The 16,532-nt window shown below is 46.9% G+C and overlaps 2 protein-coding genes across 4 annotated transcripts; both read left to right on the top strand.

Annotated features, from left to right (window-relative positions):
• The first annotated feature begins 514 nt into the window (after positions 1–514).
• On the top strand, positions 515–4,677 carry FAM136A (family with sequence similarity 136 member A). The gene is made up of 3 exons (XM_055328088.1): positions 515–654; positions 1,188–1,328; positions 3,172–4,677. The coding sequence occupies exons 1-3, from the start codon at positions 568–570 to the stop codon at positions 3,358–3,360; spliced, it is 417 nt and encodes a 138-aa protein (XP_055184063.1). The 5' UTR covers positions 515–567; the 3' UTR covers positions 3,361–4,677.
• Positions 4,678–5,468: 791 nt separating this feature from the next.
• SNRPG (small nuclear ribonucleoprotein polypeptide G) lies at positions 5,469–16,487 on the top strand. 3 transcript variants are annotated; one of them, XM_055328091.1, is made up of 4 exons: positions 5,469–5,613; positions 10,190–10,212; positions 11,071–11,195; positions 16,261–16,487. In XM_055328091.1, exons 1-4 carry the CDS (start codon positions 5,582–5,584, stop codon positions 16,309–16,311), a joined length of 231 nt encoding a protein of 76 aa, XP_055184066.1. In that variant the 5' UTR covers positions 5,469–5,581; the 3' UTR covers positions 16,312–16,487. The 3 variants fall into 3 exon arrangements, with proteins under 3 accessions (XP_055184066.1, XP_055184065.1, XP_055184067.1); XM_055328090.1 differs by having other exon boundaries at positions 5,497–5,613; positions 10,157–10,212; XM_055328092.1 differs by lacking the exon at positions 10,190–10,212 and having other exon boundaries at positions 5,595–5,613.
• Positions 16,488–16,532: the final 45 nt, after the last annotated feature.

The raw sequence follows: 16,532 nt of genomic DNA, 5'->3' as shown, positions 1-16,532 counted from the left end.
GAAGGGCGGGGCCGGGAGAGGGAGGGATTGGGGCCCGACGGGGACGAGGGGGCGGGGCCTGGGCGGGAGGGAGCGGGCCTGGCGGTGAGGAGGGGGCGGGGCCGGGCATGGAGGTGGGAGCGGGGCCGGGCGGGGGCGAGGGGGCGGGGCCTGGGCGAGGGGCGGGGCCTGGGCGGGAGGGCGGGGCCGGAAGGGGGAGGGAATGGGCCCCGGCGGGGAGGAGGGGCGCGGCCAGGCCGGGAGAGGGCGGGGGCCATGTGGGAGGAGGGGCGGGGGTCGGGCGAGGGGCGGGGCCAGGCCGGGAGAGGGCGGGGCCAGGAGAGGGAGGGAGCGGGGCCCGGCGGGGAGGCGGGGGCGGGGGCGGGGGCGGGGCCGGGCGGGGAGGAGGGGCTGGCGCGGCGAGCCGCGGGGCGGGGCCGGGAGCGCGGAGCCCGGCGTGCAGTTCCTCCTCTCGGGCGGCAGGGGGCGGCGCGCAGCGGGAGGGCGGCGGGGCGGCGGGGCGGCGAGGGGCGGGCCGAGCGGGGCCCATGTGGGCGCCGGCGCCGAGGGCTGCAGCGCGGGGTCGCCATGGCGGAGCTGCAGCAGCTGCGGGTGCAGGAGGCGGTGGACTCCATGGTGAAGAGTCTGGAGAGGGAGAACATCAGGAAGATGCAGGTAGCGGGCGGGCGCAGGGCGGGGGCAGGGCGGGCGCCCCTGGAAGCCCCTGGAAGCCCCGCGCTCCGCCCCGCGCACGGCCGCGCCCCAGGGCAGCCCCGGGTCCGAGCCGCAGGTGAGCAGCCCGAGGCCCGGGAGGGCGCGGCCGCGGGTGTCCTGCGGGCCCTCCCCGGGGTGCGGCGCTTCCGTGGCACCGCTGGACTCCGGTTCGTGGGTCGGTGCCCCCTGCTGGAAACTACAGGACGAGCTTGCTGCCCTCTGACCCCGGGCCACAGGCCCCTGGCTCTGAGTGTGGCTCCACCCGCGGCGCCCCCAGCCTTCCGTGCAGCAGGCGCCGACGGGCCCCGCAAGGCCGCGAGGCATCCCGCTGGGGCTTCCAGGGTGACTTCCCGTGGGTGGGCTTAGGCTCCTGCTGCCTGTTAGGAGGGCGCTGAGCATGGACGCTCCCGCGATGCACTCCCCGCTCCCCCCCGCCGCGGAGGCTTCCCCACCTGACCTCTGCCTCTGCCTCTGCCTCTGCCCTCCCTCCCCAGGGCCTCATGTTCCGGTGCAGCGCCAGCTGCTGTGAGGACAGCCAGGCGTCCATGCAGCAGGTGCACCAGTGCATTGAACGCTGCCATGCGCCTCTGGCTCAAGCCCAGGCCCTGGTGACCAGTGAGCTGGAGAAGTTCCAGGTGAGGAATATCCCAGGCAGAGGACCCCAGTCCTTGATGTTCTTTTGCAGGAGATGACAAGCATTTGTTCAAAACCCTTGGCTTTAATGTCTTGGTGACAGTCCTGTGGACAACCAGTCTTCCCCAGGGTTTGACGTTTGGGGAAAACTCCTGGAGGTGGAATGCCAAAAGTATTTCCCATAGAAAAAACGGTGTGAAAAGGAGTTGATGATCCAGAGCCTTTTTCACCCACAGACATGAAATACAGTATGTACACTATTTATAAAGCTTTCTAAAACATGTATTAATTCATTCTTAAACTAGTAAAATCCCCAGGGAAGTGGAGTAGGCTAGTCATGAGGTGCAGATTAGAGCAATATCCTGCCATCATGTTGTAGACTTACCCACACGAGGCCTCCCCTACTTGCTGTACCCAGAGGGCAGCCCCTCGGTCACTAAAGAGCAGTCATTTATTGGAAGCATTAGGATCACTGACTCATTGATGCCTTCTTCACAAGCCCCTCTGGGGCCACTAAGGCCAGAAAGTATCCACTGTATCTCTCTCTTAAGAAAAGTGTAGCCACAACTTCACATTATTCCCTTTCTATGACTGCAGAAAGCACAGCCCACTTCTGAGCCAGTTTTTCATGACCTGAGAGTCAGAATTCTTCAAAATTACTGATGCTATGAAGGAGTAACTTATCCAAGATCCTGAGCCCGCAGAGGCTTGTGTTCACTTTGACAGCTAATAGGGAGGGTCTTTGACATTTGGATTCTCGAACGGCTGTATGACTTTCTCCTTCTGTTCACTTAGTCTTCCAATTAGACTTACTCTTCCACACTGTCAGAATTGCTCTGGCCACTCTCCTCCGTGGAGCTAAATCCAGTGGTCATTTCTCATCCTTCACCTTATTCAACCCATTTGCAACACTGAGGTAGTGCTCACTCTCCTCCTTGAAACAGTTTGTTCAGTTGTGCACTGAGACACCTCACTCCCTGGTTTCCCACCTCTCTCCTTGGCCACCCTTTCTTGGCCTCCTTTCCTGGTTTCCCCCTCTAATCAGCGAGCATTGGAGTGCCCAGGGCTGTCCTTAGACCTTTTCTCTTTTCCGTCTAATTCTCCAGTCTCATAGCTATAAACATCTATAAATATCATCTGTATGCCGACGACAACTACATTCGTTCATATCTCTAGACCAGATTCACTCGTGATCTCCCGATTCAAATATCCAACTGCTTCTTCAGCATCTGCACTTAGTCTGTCTTCCTTCACTGGGAATGTAAGTTCTATGAGGGCAAGAACTTTATCTGTTTTACTCATTGATATATTCCCCAGCCTTAGAAGAGTACCTGACACATAGTAGATAATAAATATCTGCTGAGTGTTTTTCTGTAGCGAAGACAGATATTAAAGAATCAAAATGTTTTTAGCTCTTAACTATAGCTGACCAGCAGTAGCCTCTAGTTACTTCCCACTTCCTGGGAGGGGCTTCTAGATAATTTATTCTGTCATTTAGGGCACCTGGTGGCTCAGTCGGTTAAGCATCTGCCCTCAGCTCAGGTCATGATGATCCCAGTATCCTGGAATCGAGCCCCGTGTCGGGCTCCCTGCTCGTGGAGAGCCTGCTTCTTTCTCTTCTCCCCCCTTGTACTCTCTCTCTCAAATAAAATCTTTTAAGAAAAAAAATCATTCATTTGCTTTCTTGTAATGCTTTGTCTGGACCCTCCTGGTACCACTCTCAATTTCAATCAAGATTCTATATGTCAAGCTGAAATAGGTAGCATAGGGCCTAACACATGGTAAGCAGTTGGTAAATGGAGACCAACCTTTCAGCCTTCTCTACCCTCTTCCTTCTTGCCGCAGGACCGCCTGGCCCGGTGCACCATGCATTGCAATGACAAAGCCAAAGATTCAATAGATGCAGGAAGTAAAGAGCTTCAGGTGAAGAGGCAGCTGGAGAGTTGTGTGACCAAGTGTGTGGATGACCACATGCACCTCATCCCAACCATGACCAAGAAGATGAAGGAGTCTCTCTTGTCCATTGGGAAATAGAAGTCTTTGCAGTTGGCCATCGGAACTGACAGCGGGAATCTATTTAAAAAGAAACAAGACTTTTGGTCTTTTAAGTGACGTTTATGAAGAAATTAAGGTTGGCAGCAAATTTGAGGCTTGTGTCACTTGCCTCTGGACACTGGTTTCTTTACCTTTCAATCCTAGAAAGTGAAGTGGAAAAAACTGGTGCTAAAATTTGGGTCAGAGATGGCACAGGAGAGTTTTTGTTAGCCTAAATTTCATGTGCTTGTCCTGGCAGTAGGGATCTCCCTTGTACTAAGCCAGAGCCCTGCAAAGTACCAGATTCTTCTTACTACACAGGTACCAACAGGCTGGCAGGTTCCTGTAACCTGCCTGGAATCTGGTGGTTTGCGCAGAGGTGTTTCTGTTTGTTGCCAACCTCCTGTTTACCAGAAGGATCACCAAATCGTATCCATAAGCTGTCAAACAAAATCCACAAGGTCACTAATCTAGAAGGGGGGAAAAAAAAGGTTTCTGGGTCTTGGTTTTGCTTGTTTTTTTATATAGAAGGGCATGAAATGGATTTAAGATATGGAGTTGGGAGAGGTAAGAACTTTGAACAGTTCTTGGGGTTATCTGTTTCTGGCCATCAAGATGTGGGTGTGCATTTCTTGAAATACACACCCCATCTTTCAGCTAGGAGAGAGACCCTGCAAAAACATGACAGGTGATGTTTCCATTGGGTATGGGAAGCAGATCTTCCCTCTCTGCCAGCTCCCATGATGGGCCCCGAGGCTATCTGCAGCAGAGCGACAGGACAATCTCACAGTGACACTTTCCTTTTTGAAGGGAAAGGGGTTTTTGACTGCATCATTAACCAGCATCCAGGAATGAACACTGAAGGAGGAGCTCTTGTCTTCTTAATTAAGAGAGTTATTAAGTACTGGCTTTGGAAAAACCTGGTTTTTATGGAACAGAATGGGATGAAAACCTAAACTCAGTATTGCTTATTTTGCCCCCAAAATAACAGAGTCCTATTCAGACAATCACTTGGTGACAGGAAGGTCAAAGGAGAAAAAGTAGGCAACTCAAGGGTGGGCTGTGATCCCTTTAAAACAGAAGAGGGGCAACCCCCCACCCCATTACCAAATGCCACCCTTGCCCCAGGACCTTTGCAGCAAGCCGTGTTCCTGCCCCAGCTCTAGCACCTTTTCATTTTGATAAAGACCTTACTGTCTTTTTACCAACTTACTACTTGAAATGATGATATAGCCTGCGTTTGGTGTCTCAAGGCTGTGATCTATTTTCCTAGTGGTTCAGTTTTAAAAAATAAATAAGGTTTAGTTTTTTCCTCCACTACGGCGTCTCTCGTATGCGAGCAGTGAATCTATAACTTTCTTAGGATGCTTCTCTTTGCAATGTGTAAAAATAAGTGTCTGAAGACGTCGTGAAGAGTAAAAACTCGCTGTGATTCAGACGCGGGACTGGTTCATTGTAAATGGGGGAAAACAGGACAAGCTAAGGCCCTGGGACTCGGAGTCCATTAATGTAAAAGACAAACGGTAGGAAGGATAAACCATCCATTTCGGGACCGTAGCTGCTTGTAAGCAGCCCGAGGTGGGAAGTTGGGCAAATGCCACCTGTAGGATTTTGAGTGCTAGGAGAATGAGGCTCAGTCTTTTATTCGTATTTAAATAGAGCCATTCCTGGACATTAGGGAGAAACTGAATTTTGGGAAATCATCCTCTACTCAGAATCACCGAGGCCTAAGACTTTTTTTTTTTTTTTAAGATTTTAATTATTAACGAGAGACACAGGCAGAGGGAGGAGCAGAGCGCCCGATGCGGGTGCACCGCAGGCTGATCGACCTTGGCAGGACCAGAGCCCAGCCCTCCCGAGCGCGTGCGCACTGGGCGCGTGCGAGGACGCTAACCCGCGCAGGTCGCAAAGCGAGGGATCCGCCAGCTGCGCCGACGACTTAGAGACCCAGCCCTTACGTCAGTTTCACCAATCAGGAAAAGGAATTGAGGAGACGACCGGAAGTCCCACCCCATGTAGCCCCATGGAGACCAATCGCTGGCAACGCAACCGGAAACTCGCGGGCGTTCGGCAAGTCCGGGGGCGCCCTCGAAGTATCGCGGGAGGGAATGTGACTTCTGCCGGCGTTTGATTGGCGGCTGGGGCCGGTGACGCTGGGGCCAAGCGGCGGGAGCGTGAGGGAGCCGTGTGGAGGCCTCTGCGAGCTCGCCGAGTCGGCGCCATGAGCAAGGCTCACCCTCCCGAGCTGAAAAAGTGAGTACGCGGGAGGGCCGCGTGCGGGTGGCGGCGTCCGTGCGCCGGGGCCCCGGCCGGCGAGCCCTCCCCGCTCGGGGGGCGGCAGAGCGGCTCCGCGGGGCGCGAGGACGGGGCGGGGCGGCGGTTTCCTTGAGCTCTGTTCTCGGAGTCTCCCTCCGGGGCGCCCGGGGGCCCAGCGGGGTTAGCGCCGCCCGCGGCCCAGGGCGTGACCCGGGGTCACGGGTTCGAGGCCCGCGTCGGGCTCCCTGCGTGGAGCCTGCGCCTCCCTCCGCCCAGGTCTCTGCCTCTCTCTCTCTCTCTCTCTCTCTCTCTTCTCTCTCTCTCTCTCTCTCTGTGACTGTCATGAATAAATAAAAATTTTTTTAAAAATCTCTTAAAAAAAAGAAATGAATAAATAAAAATTAAAAAAATATTTTTTTTAATCTTGTGCAGAAGTTAAGACTTGGATGTCACGTGATCTGTTAACAGCGCTGTGGGGGAACGTTCATTTTTTTTTTTAAATCAAAGAAAAGTGTTTTTTTTTTCCTGCATCCAGTAAAAATCCCCTCAAAACCGGATGTTCCTACTTCCGTGGGCCCGGGTTCGGGGACGCTGGGCCGAGCGTGTGCAGGGCCTCCCGGGTGCCTCCGCCGCGCAATCCCAGGATTTCTGCACGTGGTAGCGCAGAACAGGAGAACGGGACCCGGGGGTCGCTTTGTGAAACAGCCGTTCGCCCTGTGCGTGGGTCACGTCCTACCAGCCTCGTGGAGGAGTCAGACTGCAAGAAAAAGCCGTCTTTAGTAATGGTGCTTTTTTTTTTTTTTAGTTTTTTTTTTTATTATTTATTTATCAGAGACACCGAGAGAGAGAGGCAGAGACACAGGCAGAGGGAGAAGCGGGCTCCATGCAGGGAGCCCGATGTGGGACTGGATCCCAAAACCTTGGGGTCATGACCTGAGCCAAAGGCAGCCGCTCAACCGCTGAGCCCCACCCCCCACCCCCACCCCCGGCTGCCTTTAGGGGCGCCTTGGTGGTCAGTCGGTTAAAAGGGTCCGACTCTTGGTTTCATCCCAGATCCTGATCTGCTGGTGAGATCAGCCCCCGTGGGCCCTGGGCTCAGCCTGGAGTTGGCTTGCTGTGTCTCCTCCTCCTCTGCCCCTCCCCACTGCTCGCCTGCTCTCGCTCGCTCTCTATCTCTGGTTCTCGCTCTCAAGTGAATCTTTTAAAGAAAAAAAAATAGTTTAGTTTTACATTGAAATGCATATTTGTATCAAAGCCATTTTGGGGGGATCCCTGGGTGGTGCAGCGGTTTGGCGCCTGCCTTTGGCCCAGGGCGCGATCCTGGAGACCCGGGATCGAATCCCGCGTCGGGCTCCCGGTGCATGGAGCCTGCTTCTCCCTCTGCCTGTGTCTCTGCCTCTCTCTCTCTCTCTCTCTCTCTCTCTCTCTCTCTCTCTCTCTGTATGACTATCATAAATAAAAATTTAAAAAAAAATAAAATAAACTTTAAAAAAAGCCATTTTTTTTGTGCAAAAACTCCGTGTATTTTAGCTGGGTCTGTTGAAGTGTTTTTCGTGAGCCCGACGTTAAGAAAAATACAACTTATTTTGGAGTTCTGTCTAAAACTCTCTTCATTGACGACTTGGCAAAACCTTAGAAGTATTCTCTGGAAAAAAAAAAAAAGAAGTATTCTCTGGGTTCTTCAGGAACTGGTGAGATGCTAATTATTTTTAGCAAAAGAACCATCCTCTACTTGTAATCTTAGATTACCCTTTTCATTTCTTAACAGGGGCTTTTGTTTCTTAACAGATATTTGAGAATTTCACAGGATGAAACTGGTTTGTTTTTTTTTTTTTAATTTTTATTTATTTATGATACAGAGAGAGAGACAGAGAGAGACACAGGCAGAGGGAGAAGCAGGCTCCTTGCGCTTGGAGCCCGACGTGGGATTCGATCCCGGGACTCCAGGATTGCGCCCTGGGCCAAAGGCAGGCGCTAAACCTCTGCGCCACCCAGGGATCCCGATGAAACTGGTTTTAATAATAATTTCTCTCGGGATCCCTGGGTGGCGCAGTCCTGGGTGGCGCAGCGGTTTGGCGCCTGCCTTTGGCCCAGGGCGCGGTCCTGGAGACCCGGGATCGAATCCCACGTTGGGCTCCCTGCATGGAACCTGCTTCTCCCTCTGCCTGTGTCTCTGCCTCTCTCTCTCTCTCTGTGACTATCATAAATAAATTAAAAAAAAAAATTCTCTCATCTCTCGATTTCATGTATCGTGAACTCCTTTGAGACCGTCTTCCAAAATGACCTTCGATTTTTTTTCTCTTTTATTTCTTCACAGATATCTTCTACTCTTTTATACCCTCCTCCTGGTTTAGCTTAATTCAGTGGTTCTTAACTGTGGGGTGGGGAGCCTGGTTCTACAGGCAGGCCGCTAGTGAGTAGAAGCTGGAGACGCTACTGAACATTGTACAATGCACTGGACATCACTCAAAAGAGTTACCTGGCCCCAGATGTTAATAGGCCGGGGTGGAGATACTGAGACCTAACCAAATTCTCCATCCCACTTCCTAAAAATCACTGCCACGGTGGTCTTGCCAATGACTGGATTCTGCTTTAATAATTTATGACTATCTGAACAGTAAAGTGTAGACTTGTTGGCACGGCATTCAGGCTCTTCCATCTGAAATGCAAGTGCCAAATATGACACACGCTAGTGTGGAGTGTCCCATTCTAGAGCCAAAATGAACCATTTGCATTTGCTCAAACTTTCTTCCTTCCTCTGTGACTTTAGATGATCTTTCTGACCCTTGGACCTCATCTGTAAAATACTGATAATAACAAAATCTCACTTAGGGCTAAATGAGTTCATATGTGTTCTATTTGCTGTCTTTTATATATATCCTACTAAAATATATTTTATATATTCTACAATGTATTTTGGGTTTTGTTTTTTTTTTTAAGGTTTCGTTTATTAGAGAGCATGTGAGGGGAGGAACAGAGGAAGAGGGACAAGCAGACTCTGCACTGAGCATGGAGCCCTACTTGAGGCTCCATCTCACAACCCAAGATCATGACCTAAGCCGAAACTCAGGTGCTCAAAGGAGGTGCCACCCAGGTGCCCCAGGCCTGTGCCTTAACTTACCTTTGAATTCTCTCATACATTAAAATTGCATGAAATTTCAGGGGTGCTTGAATGGCTCGGTTGGTTAGGTGTCCAACTCTTGGTGTCAGCTCAGATCATGATCTCATGGGTGGTGAGATGGAGTCCCCTGTGGGTCTCCACGCTCATCAAAGAGTCTTCTTGATAGTCTCTCTCTTTACCCCTACCCCACTTTTGCAAGTGCTCTCTCAAAATTTTTTTAAAGATTTTATTTATTTATTTGAGAGAACATGAGCAGGGAGAAGGGGTAGAGGGAGAAGCAGACTCCCTACTGAGCAGGGAGCCCTTTGTGAGACTCAATCCCAGGATCCTGGGATCTTGACCTGAGCCAAAGGCAGACACTTGAGTCACTGAGTCACCCAGGTGCCATTGAACAAATCTTTAAAAATTGCATGAAATGTCATATTTTCTAGCCTGTAACTGGAAGGGGTAAAAACTCGTTTGACTGCATGATTTCATGCTCCCATAACACTGCTGAGATGGGATTTCCCCATTCAGATTTTTTAAGGCTTCAAAATATATATTTATTTTGCTATAAAATATTTATGTGTTGAGGAATATCTTGAACACCTAAGTATGATGCTTATATTAAAACAACACTCCTGGGATCCCTGGGTGGCACAGCGGTTTAGTGCCTGCCTTTGGCCCAGGGCGCGATCCTGGAGACCCAGGATCAAATCCCACGTCTGGCTCCCGGTGCATGGAGCCTGCTTCTCCCTCTGCCTGTGTCTCTGTCTCTCTCTGTGACTATCATAAATAAATAAAAATTAAAAAAAATAAAACACTCCTTATTGTCTCAAATATAAAATAAAATAGCTATTGGATATGGTTTGATTATCTTCTAATTTCCTCACAACTTTGGTTTTGATACTAACCAAAATATATAAACAAATCTTTGTTTTTAAGAAAATAATAAAATCAGAAATTAGGTCAGTCTTGAACAAGAATGTTTTTGTAATTCACATCATAAAGACTTAGTTTGGGGCGGCCCCCATGGCACAGCGGTTTAGCGCCTCCTGCAGCACGGGGTGTGATCCTGGAGACCCCGGGATCAAGTCCCATGTTAGGCTTCCTGCATGGAGCCTGCTTCTCCCTCTGCCTGTTTTTCTGCCTCTCGCTCTCTCTGAATAAATAAATAAAGCTTTAAAAAAATTACTAAAAAAAAAAAAAAAAGACTTAGTTTGATGTACATTAATGTACTCTAAATCTATTCCATTTTTATTTATTATCTTGCCCCTTTCTAAATTACATTGTACAAGTGCTAAATGAGGTACCGTATTCTCTCCTCTACCACCATACAAGTTTTTTATTAGGTTTCATTATTTTTATTGTGCAATTTTAGCAAATCATATTGATTGTACCTACTTTTATGCTTACTTAGACTTAATTTTTTTAAATCAGTCGTGTAATATGTACCCCCTTTTGCTTTTTCAGATTTATGGACAAGAAATTATCATGTAAGTTTCTTGGGTTTTTTGTTTTTTAATTAGTTGCTTTCTACATGTGTCTTGGCAGTATATAACGTTTGGAGCAACTTCATAAGAATTTAAATCATACAGAACCTCTAATTCACATCCATTAATCAGGTTTATCAAAAACTATATGCAGACAATTTTATTTGCCTAATTTCTGATATGTAACAGATTGCACACATACTGTAGACTTTTCATTATTTTCTATAAGCCTTCCCTCACGTAGACAAAATTAATGGGATTTTCCTCTTTTGTGATATTCAAAAGTATATCACCCTTTTTTATCTTTTAAAGCACAGGACTTTGACCAAGGCTAAAAATCTGACCTGTACAGTACCTGAAATATATAGGGGTTAAGACCCAGGCTTCAGAGCAAGCATCCTTCCCTTTGAATCCAGCCCTAGCCCACAGTACCTGTATAACCTTGAACCAGTTTCTTAAGAAGCTCTATACTTCAGTTCCCTTGTGAAAAGTTAGAATAATTCTATTTGACAGGATTTTTGTAAGTTTATTTTAGTTTTTACCCTTTCTTTTTTTCTAATTTTAATTCCAAAATAGTTAACGTACAGTGTTGTATTAGTTTCAGGTTTACAATATAGCGATTCAGCACGTCCATACAACAGCTGGTGCTCATCACAACACTGCACTCTTTACTCCCCATCCCCCCCACTTGGGTTTTTATGTTTAAATATGGAAGTAAATGTGAAATGTTTAGCCCACTGCTTGGCATATAGTAAGGATAGAGGCTTATATATCTCAAGTACCTGGGTTTTATTCCACCTGATTCTTAATAGTTGATACTTAATGCTCAGTTTTATTAAACTACTTTTTCCCTTTTTATAGTGAAATTAAATGGTGGCAGACATGTCCAAGGAATATTGCGAGGGTTCGATCCGTTCATGAATCTTGTGATAGATGAATGTGTGGAGATGGCAACTAGCGGGCAACAGAACAATATTGGAATGGTGGTAAGTAAGGATGGAAGGTTTCTCTTAGAGATTTCATATTTTGAAATAAGGATTAATTTCTCTTCTATTAAATTCTTTTCTTAAATTGGAATTAGACAGATTGGGCAGCCTGGGTGGCTCAGCGGTTTAGCGCCGCCTTCGGCCCGGGGGCATGATTCTGGAGACCCGGGATGAGTCCCATGTCAGGCTCCCTGCATGGAGCCTGCTTCTCCCTCTGCCTGTGTCTCTGCCTCTCTCTCTTTCTCTCTCTGTGTGTCTCTCATGAATAAATAAATAAAATCTTTAAAAAAAAATTGGGCAGATAAGCAAGATAGATTTTCCATCTCCCTTTTACTTTAAAATATGGCAGCCGTTCAACTCTGGTAGCATCCCAGTTATCAGTAGGTTAGATCTGAATCTTATGCAGAATCCTCTGAAATAGCTGTAGAAAGTATTTTTGAGCTTTATAATAGAGGTCCATAGTCAGTCCTTCATTATGCTCGATTTTAACATGCTTAGGAGTTCCCAGAAGATCTTACTAAAATGCAGATCCCATCTAACTATGTGGGATGCAAATCTGCTAGTCCACCTTTATACCTTTTGATTTTAGCTGTGTGTATAATTAACCCAGATTTTCTGGTTTTTCCGCACTCAAATTTAAAAGTGGCCAAAGTAAAAGTTTCAAGGGATGATCGCAGGGGTAGCCATTGATGTGAAAGAAAATAAGAAAAAAGCAAATGCTGGGTTAATTATAGGAGCAAACATTTCTACATTCATTAGACCATGGTGGTATGACTACTGAGAAAGGTTTTGATGTTTATCAACAAGACGCAGGCTTTGGATCCCATTCTGACCACCGGAGGACAATATGCCCAGTAAGTTAGTAAATCTCAAGTTTCTTGGGAAACATAAATCAAAAAGGACCACTTGGCATTAGCAAATCACTGAGCATAAAGACCTCTAAAAGATGGTAAGAGTTCCTAATTCTTAGCCTTGATTTTTTTTTTTTTACCTCACAGTTTTTAATTACTCTTTCCAAAGTGTGTGTTATTGCTTCTTTCAAACACATTTTCATCTGAAAAGCAAATCAGTGACCTGGGCTGCAAAAACATCTTGGAATCAATCCCTAGATAAGAGATTCCCCTCCCCCAAGTTTTATGCAAATTGACCTTCCTTTCTCCTTGAGTTCTGTTGAAAATGAAAAAACTATAGGTAAATCAGTATCAGCTAGTTTGTTCTAAAAATGGTTTCTAAATACCCACCTACCCCCCACCCCCAGTATTTCTCTCTCGCCTTTCCTATTACAAATTCAGTAATTTTCATTGTGAGAGAGGGTAGACTGGATTTTTAGTTTATATATCAACAGACTTTGCTAAAGATTGAAGAAGGACTTTGATAACCAAAAGTCAGTTCTAATTTGAGAAGATAACTTCAGAGAATTACGTGACACTTTTTGGAATTTTGTCTGAGAAGCAACTGATCCTAAATCATGGGTTTTTCTTGAAATTTCCCCCCTAAATTTTAATGGGCTTGGTTTTTACACAGAAATTGGTTATGGGCACCTTCTTACTATGTAAGGCGGTTGGCTCTTCCACCTCTGATGCTTGTTGTGTGACCAAAAAAAGTTTGTATTAGTAGGCAGTAGTCCTTGCAGCTGAGTTAACACTTTGAAAATGAAATAATGGGGGGCTGCCTAGGTCGCTCAGTCAGTTAAGCATTTGGCTCAGGTCATGATCTCAGGGTCAAGAGATCAAGCCCCACCTCAGCCGCCCAGCTGAGCAAGGACTCTACTTCCGTCCCTCTGCCTGTCCACCTGCGCACATGAGCTCACGCTCTCGCACACGCTCTCTCTCTCTCTAATAAATATTTAAAGAAAATGAAACTGGTAACATATCAATTATCCTTAATAAAAAGACTTTTTGAGAGAACAGAGGGATGGGGCAGTGGGAGAGGGGGTGAATCTTAAGCAGGCTACATACCCAGCATGGGGCTCCCACAGAGCTCGATCTCAGGACCCTGGGATCATAACCTGAACCAAAATCAAGAATAGGACGCTTGACCAGCTGAGCCATGTAGATGCACCAATAAATAGACATTTTAAAGAAAATACAAGAATGGTTTCTCTGAGATTGGGAGAAACAAATAGGTTTCAGTCTTGTTTTCACAAGTTATTTGGCAAAGGAAACCATCACACTGGCTTTGTTACACCCTTGTCCAAGTCAGTGACCCATTGAGGCCATTGAAATGACTTCTTCTGTGAGTGGCGTTAAGAGTGCGTGTGTTCTGGGCGCCTGGGTGGCAGTCAGTCCAATGTCCCGCTCTTGTTTCGGCTCAGGTTGGGATCTCAGGGTTGTGAGACGGAGCATGTGTGTGGTTCCTTGCTCAACACAGACTCTGCGTAAGACCCCCTTTCCCTCTGCCCCTCTCACCTGCGTGCTCTCTCTAAAATAAATCTTTTTAAATAACGTGTTCTGAGGGGGAGAGAATTTGTATTAGGATCTGTCAGCTGCAGAGTTACCTAATGATAGATGTCTCAGCCTCTTTGAAGCATTCCCATAGCTGCCAGTGGCCTCCCCTTACTCTTCCTCTTACTCTTTTGCCATTCCACTCCACCCCAGAGTTCCCCTAAGAATATAGTAAAAATTCTATAGGAAGATGCTGCATAGTTCAGGAGTTCTTATTAGCTTTGTGGTCTGTTGCTCCATTTTAGGTACTGTGTTAGATAGCTGTGCCCTGTCAAAAGAGTAACAGCAGGGTATCTGGGTGGCTCAGGGGTTGGGGTCTGCCTTCAGCTCAGGGTGTGACCCCCGGGTCCTGGGATTGAGTCCCACGTCGGGCTCCCTGCGTGGAGCCTGCTTCTCCCTCTGCCTGTGTCTCTGTCTCCCTCTCTGTGTCTCTCATAAATAAATTAATGAAATCTTTTTAAAAATAAAAAGACTAAAAACCCAAGCAGTACTAGCACTGAAGCACAAAAGGGACAGTATGGAATTCTGGACCTGATAGTTCCAGTTTGATTTGGAGAATTAGGCCTAAACATGGTGAGAAAAGAGGAAGATTCATGTACAACAGAGGTATCCACCCACTAGCCTTACTTCGTGTATGATGATAGAAGGCAAAGAAGTATGTAACACCTAGTATTTTAGAAAATGATGAATGCGACACCATTATATTTTGTTTTTTAATAATTCCCCAAAAGGCCTCGGATCTGAAAATCTTCGTTTCCTGAAATAACTTCCCTGCCACACTCTCCTTCTAGGGAAAGAGTAGAAATGGACACGTAAGGGAGAGATAGGAAAGAAGGCTAGTAGTTTTTCATGCTTTGGTCAGTGGGACGTGTTGTTAACCATCTGTTGCAAGTAAGCCAGGAATTAAAACCCTGAGAACTAGGTAAGCCTGTTGTTTAGCTTTTTTTTTTTTTTCTTCTTTTTAAAGATTTTATTTATTCATGATAGCAAGAGGCAGAGACACAGGGAGAGGGAGAGAAGTCAGGCTCCTGGGAACCCGATGTAGGACTTGATCCCGGGTCCCCAGGATCACGCCCTGGGCCGAAGGCAGCACCAAACTGCTGAGCCACCCGGGCTGCCCTTTAGCTTTTTTCATTTCCGTCCCTAATGTAGAGAAAGAGAAGTCTGTAGGCTCCTTCAGTCCCCATCCTTGTTTTCAGGGCATTATTTATTCTCTTCGTGCTGCCCTTGGCCGCCTCGTCATCATACTCCTTGCTGTTCGTCTCTGCCAGGCCCCACGACACTGCCCCCCCCTTTCCCTCTGTCAGCTGCAGTAAACATCGGGGTCATTTGTTCATTTAACAGGTGCTTCCTGAGCCCTCTGTGTGCCTGCCCCACTGTACGGCACTGGGAATATTGCCCCGCTCTCCTAGAAATGACAGTTGTGTGAGGAAGACAACAACAGTATACATGATATAATGAATGGAGGGGAGAAGGAGAGTGGGGTTTTGTCAGTTTTTTTACTCCAGCTGCCTGCAAGCATAGCTCACTCTGCTTCGAATCGTAAGCAGAATGCCTCCATTTCGAATATTTCACCTTTCCAGCTCTCCTTGACCTGCTCTGATTGCAGCAAGACCTGCGGTCTGCAGGGGCTCCTTAGGTTCAGTCCCTTGCCTTCTAGTCTGACTTATTTTTCTGCCATCTTGAGCTCGGTTACCAACCTTTCCACCTGTGCTCGTAAGTACCCTTCCTCACTACTCTGGGAGGCACTGTGGTCCTAGAGCTTTTTCTTTATCATTTCTTTCCCTGCCCCTAAGCTCTCCCATTCTTTTAATGCCAGAACAGTGGTTATTCCCTCAACTGTGAAACTTCGGTTTATTGTTGGTTTCATGATTTCTCCCAGTACATTAATATGGTGCTTGGAGCCTGGTACAGACTGTTTCCTCCTTCCTGTCATGATTTTCTACTACATTCAAATTAGATTCTTTCCTTATCCCCTTTTACTTTATCATCTCAATTTTGAGTTTGGTCTTCCTGTCAAAATTCTACCCCATTTTTAAGAACCAACTAAAATGCCATCTTCGCAAAGCATACTGTACAGAACTTCCATCCTAGTTTGTTCCCTAAGTGATCTTACACCACTAACCTGATGTTCCAAGTATTTTTCCCATTGACTTATGGATCCCTTGGGGCAGAGATGGGTATGTTACTTGACTTTAGAAGGTGAAATGAGGGCACCCGGTTGGCTCAGCGGCTTAGCACCGCCTTCAGCCCAGGGCCTGATCCTGGGGTCCCCGGGTCGAGTCCCGCATCGGGCTCCCTGCATGGAGCCTGCTTCTCCCTCTGCCTGTGTCTCCGCCTTTCTCTGTGTCTCATGAATAAATAAATAAAATCTTTAAAAAAAAAAAAAGTGAAATGAGTCATTGGAGACTTTACACCTCAAAGGGGTACTTGTTAGTCTTAAGTCTAAAAAGTATACATTTTATTAAAAGGGGGCTACTGGCTTCTTGTCATGGTTAAGATTTAATGTCCCTGTGGATTGGAAAACTCACAAACTGATCTTTAATACTAAAAAACCATAAATTTTGTGGAAATTCTTTCATCAATGTCTGTCAAATTGTGTTCTAATTTTTTCTTTTTAGGTAATACGAGGAAATAGCATCATCATGTTAGAAGCCTTGGAACGAGTATAAACAATGGACGTGTTCATCAGAAGAAGAAAACTCCTTCCACGTGTCCCCTGTCCATAGTACCTGTTTTACTACAATATAAAAATCAAAAAAAAAAAAAAATCAGGTCACCCGCATTTTCATATTGAACTTTTTTGTTAAATAAACTTTTATAATAGTCAAAATTGCTTTCTCAGACATTCTGAATGTAGACAATTGAGTATTCTTATTCTAATTTTTTCTAA

This window comes from Nyctereutes procyonoides, unplaced genomic scaffold (genome assembly GCF_905146905.1).
Source record: "Nyctereutes procyonoides isolate TBG_1078 unplaced genomic scaffold, NYPRO_anot_genome, whole genome shotgun sequence".
NCBI lineage: Eukaryota > Metazoa > Chordata > Mammalia > Carnivora > Canidae > Nyctereutes > Nyctereutes procyonoides.
Note: the sequence above shows the minus strand (reverse complement) of the source record. Positions and strands in the feature narration are given on the sequence as shown.

What these genes read in the sequence shown, in the direction of transcription:
- SNRPG (XM_055328090.1), top strand. Translation starts at nt 5,582, where the DNA reads ATGAGCAAGGCTCACCCTCCCGAGCTGAAAAA. An exon ending in CACCCTCCCGAGCTGAAAAA is followed by an intron (nt 5,614 to 10,156) that starts GTGAGTACGCGG and finishes TTTTTAAATCAG; the next exon opens with TCGTGTAATATGTACCCCCT. An exon ending in TATGGACAAGAAATTATCAT is followed by an intron (nt 10,213 to 11,070) that starts GTAAGTTTCTTG and finishes CCCTTTTTATAG; the next exon opens with TGAAATTAAATGGTGGCAGA.
- FAM136A (XM_055328088.1), top strand. Translation starts at nt 568, where the DNA reads ATGGCGGAGCTGCAGCAGCTGCGGGTGCAGGAGGCGGTGGACTCCATG. An exon ending in AGAACATCAGGAAGATGCAG is followed by an intron (nt 655 to 1,187) that starts GTAGCGGGCGGG and finishes CTCCCTCCCCAG; the next exon opens with GGCCTCATGTTCCGGTGCAG. An exon ending in GTGAGCTGGAGAAGTTCCAG is followed by an intron (nt 1,329 to 3,171) that starts GTGAGGAATATC and finishes TTCTTGCCGCAG; the next exon opens with GACCGCCTGGCCCGGTGCAC.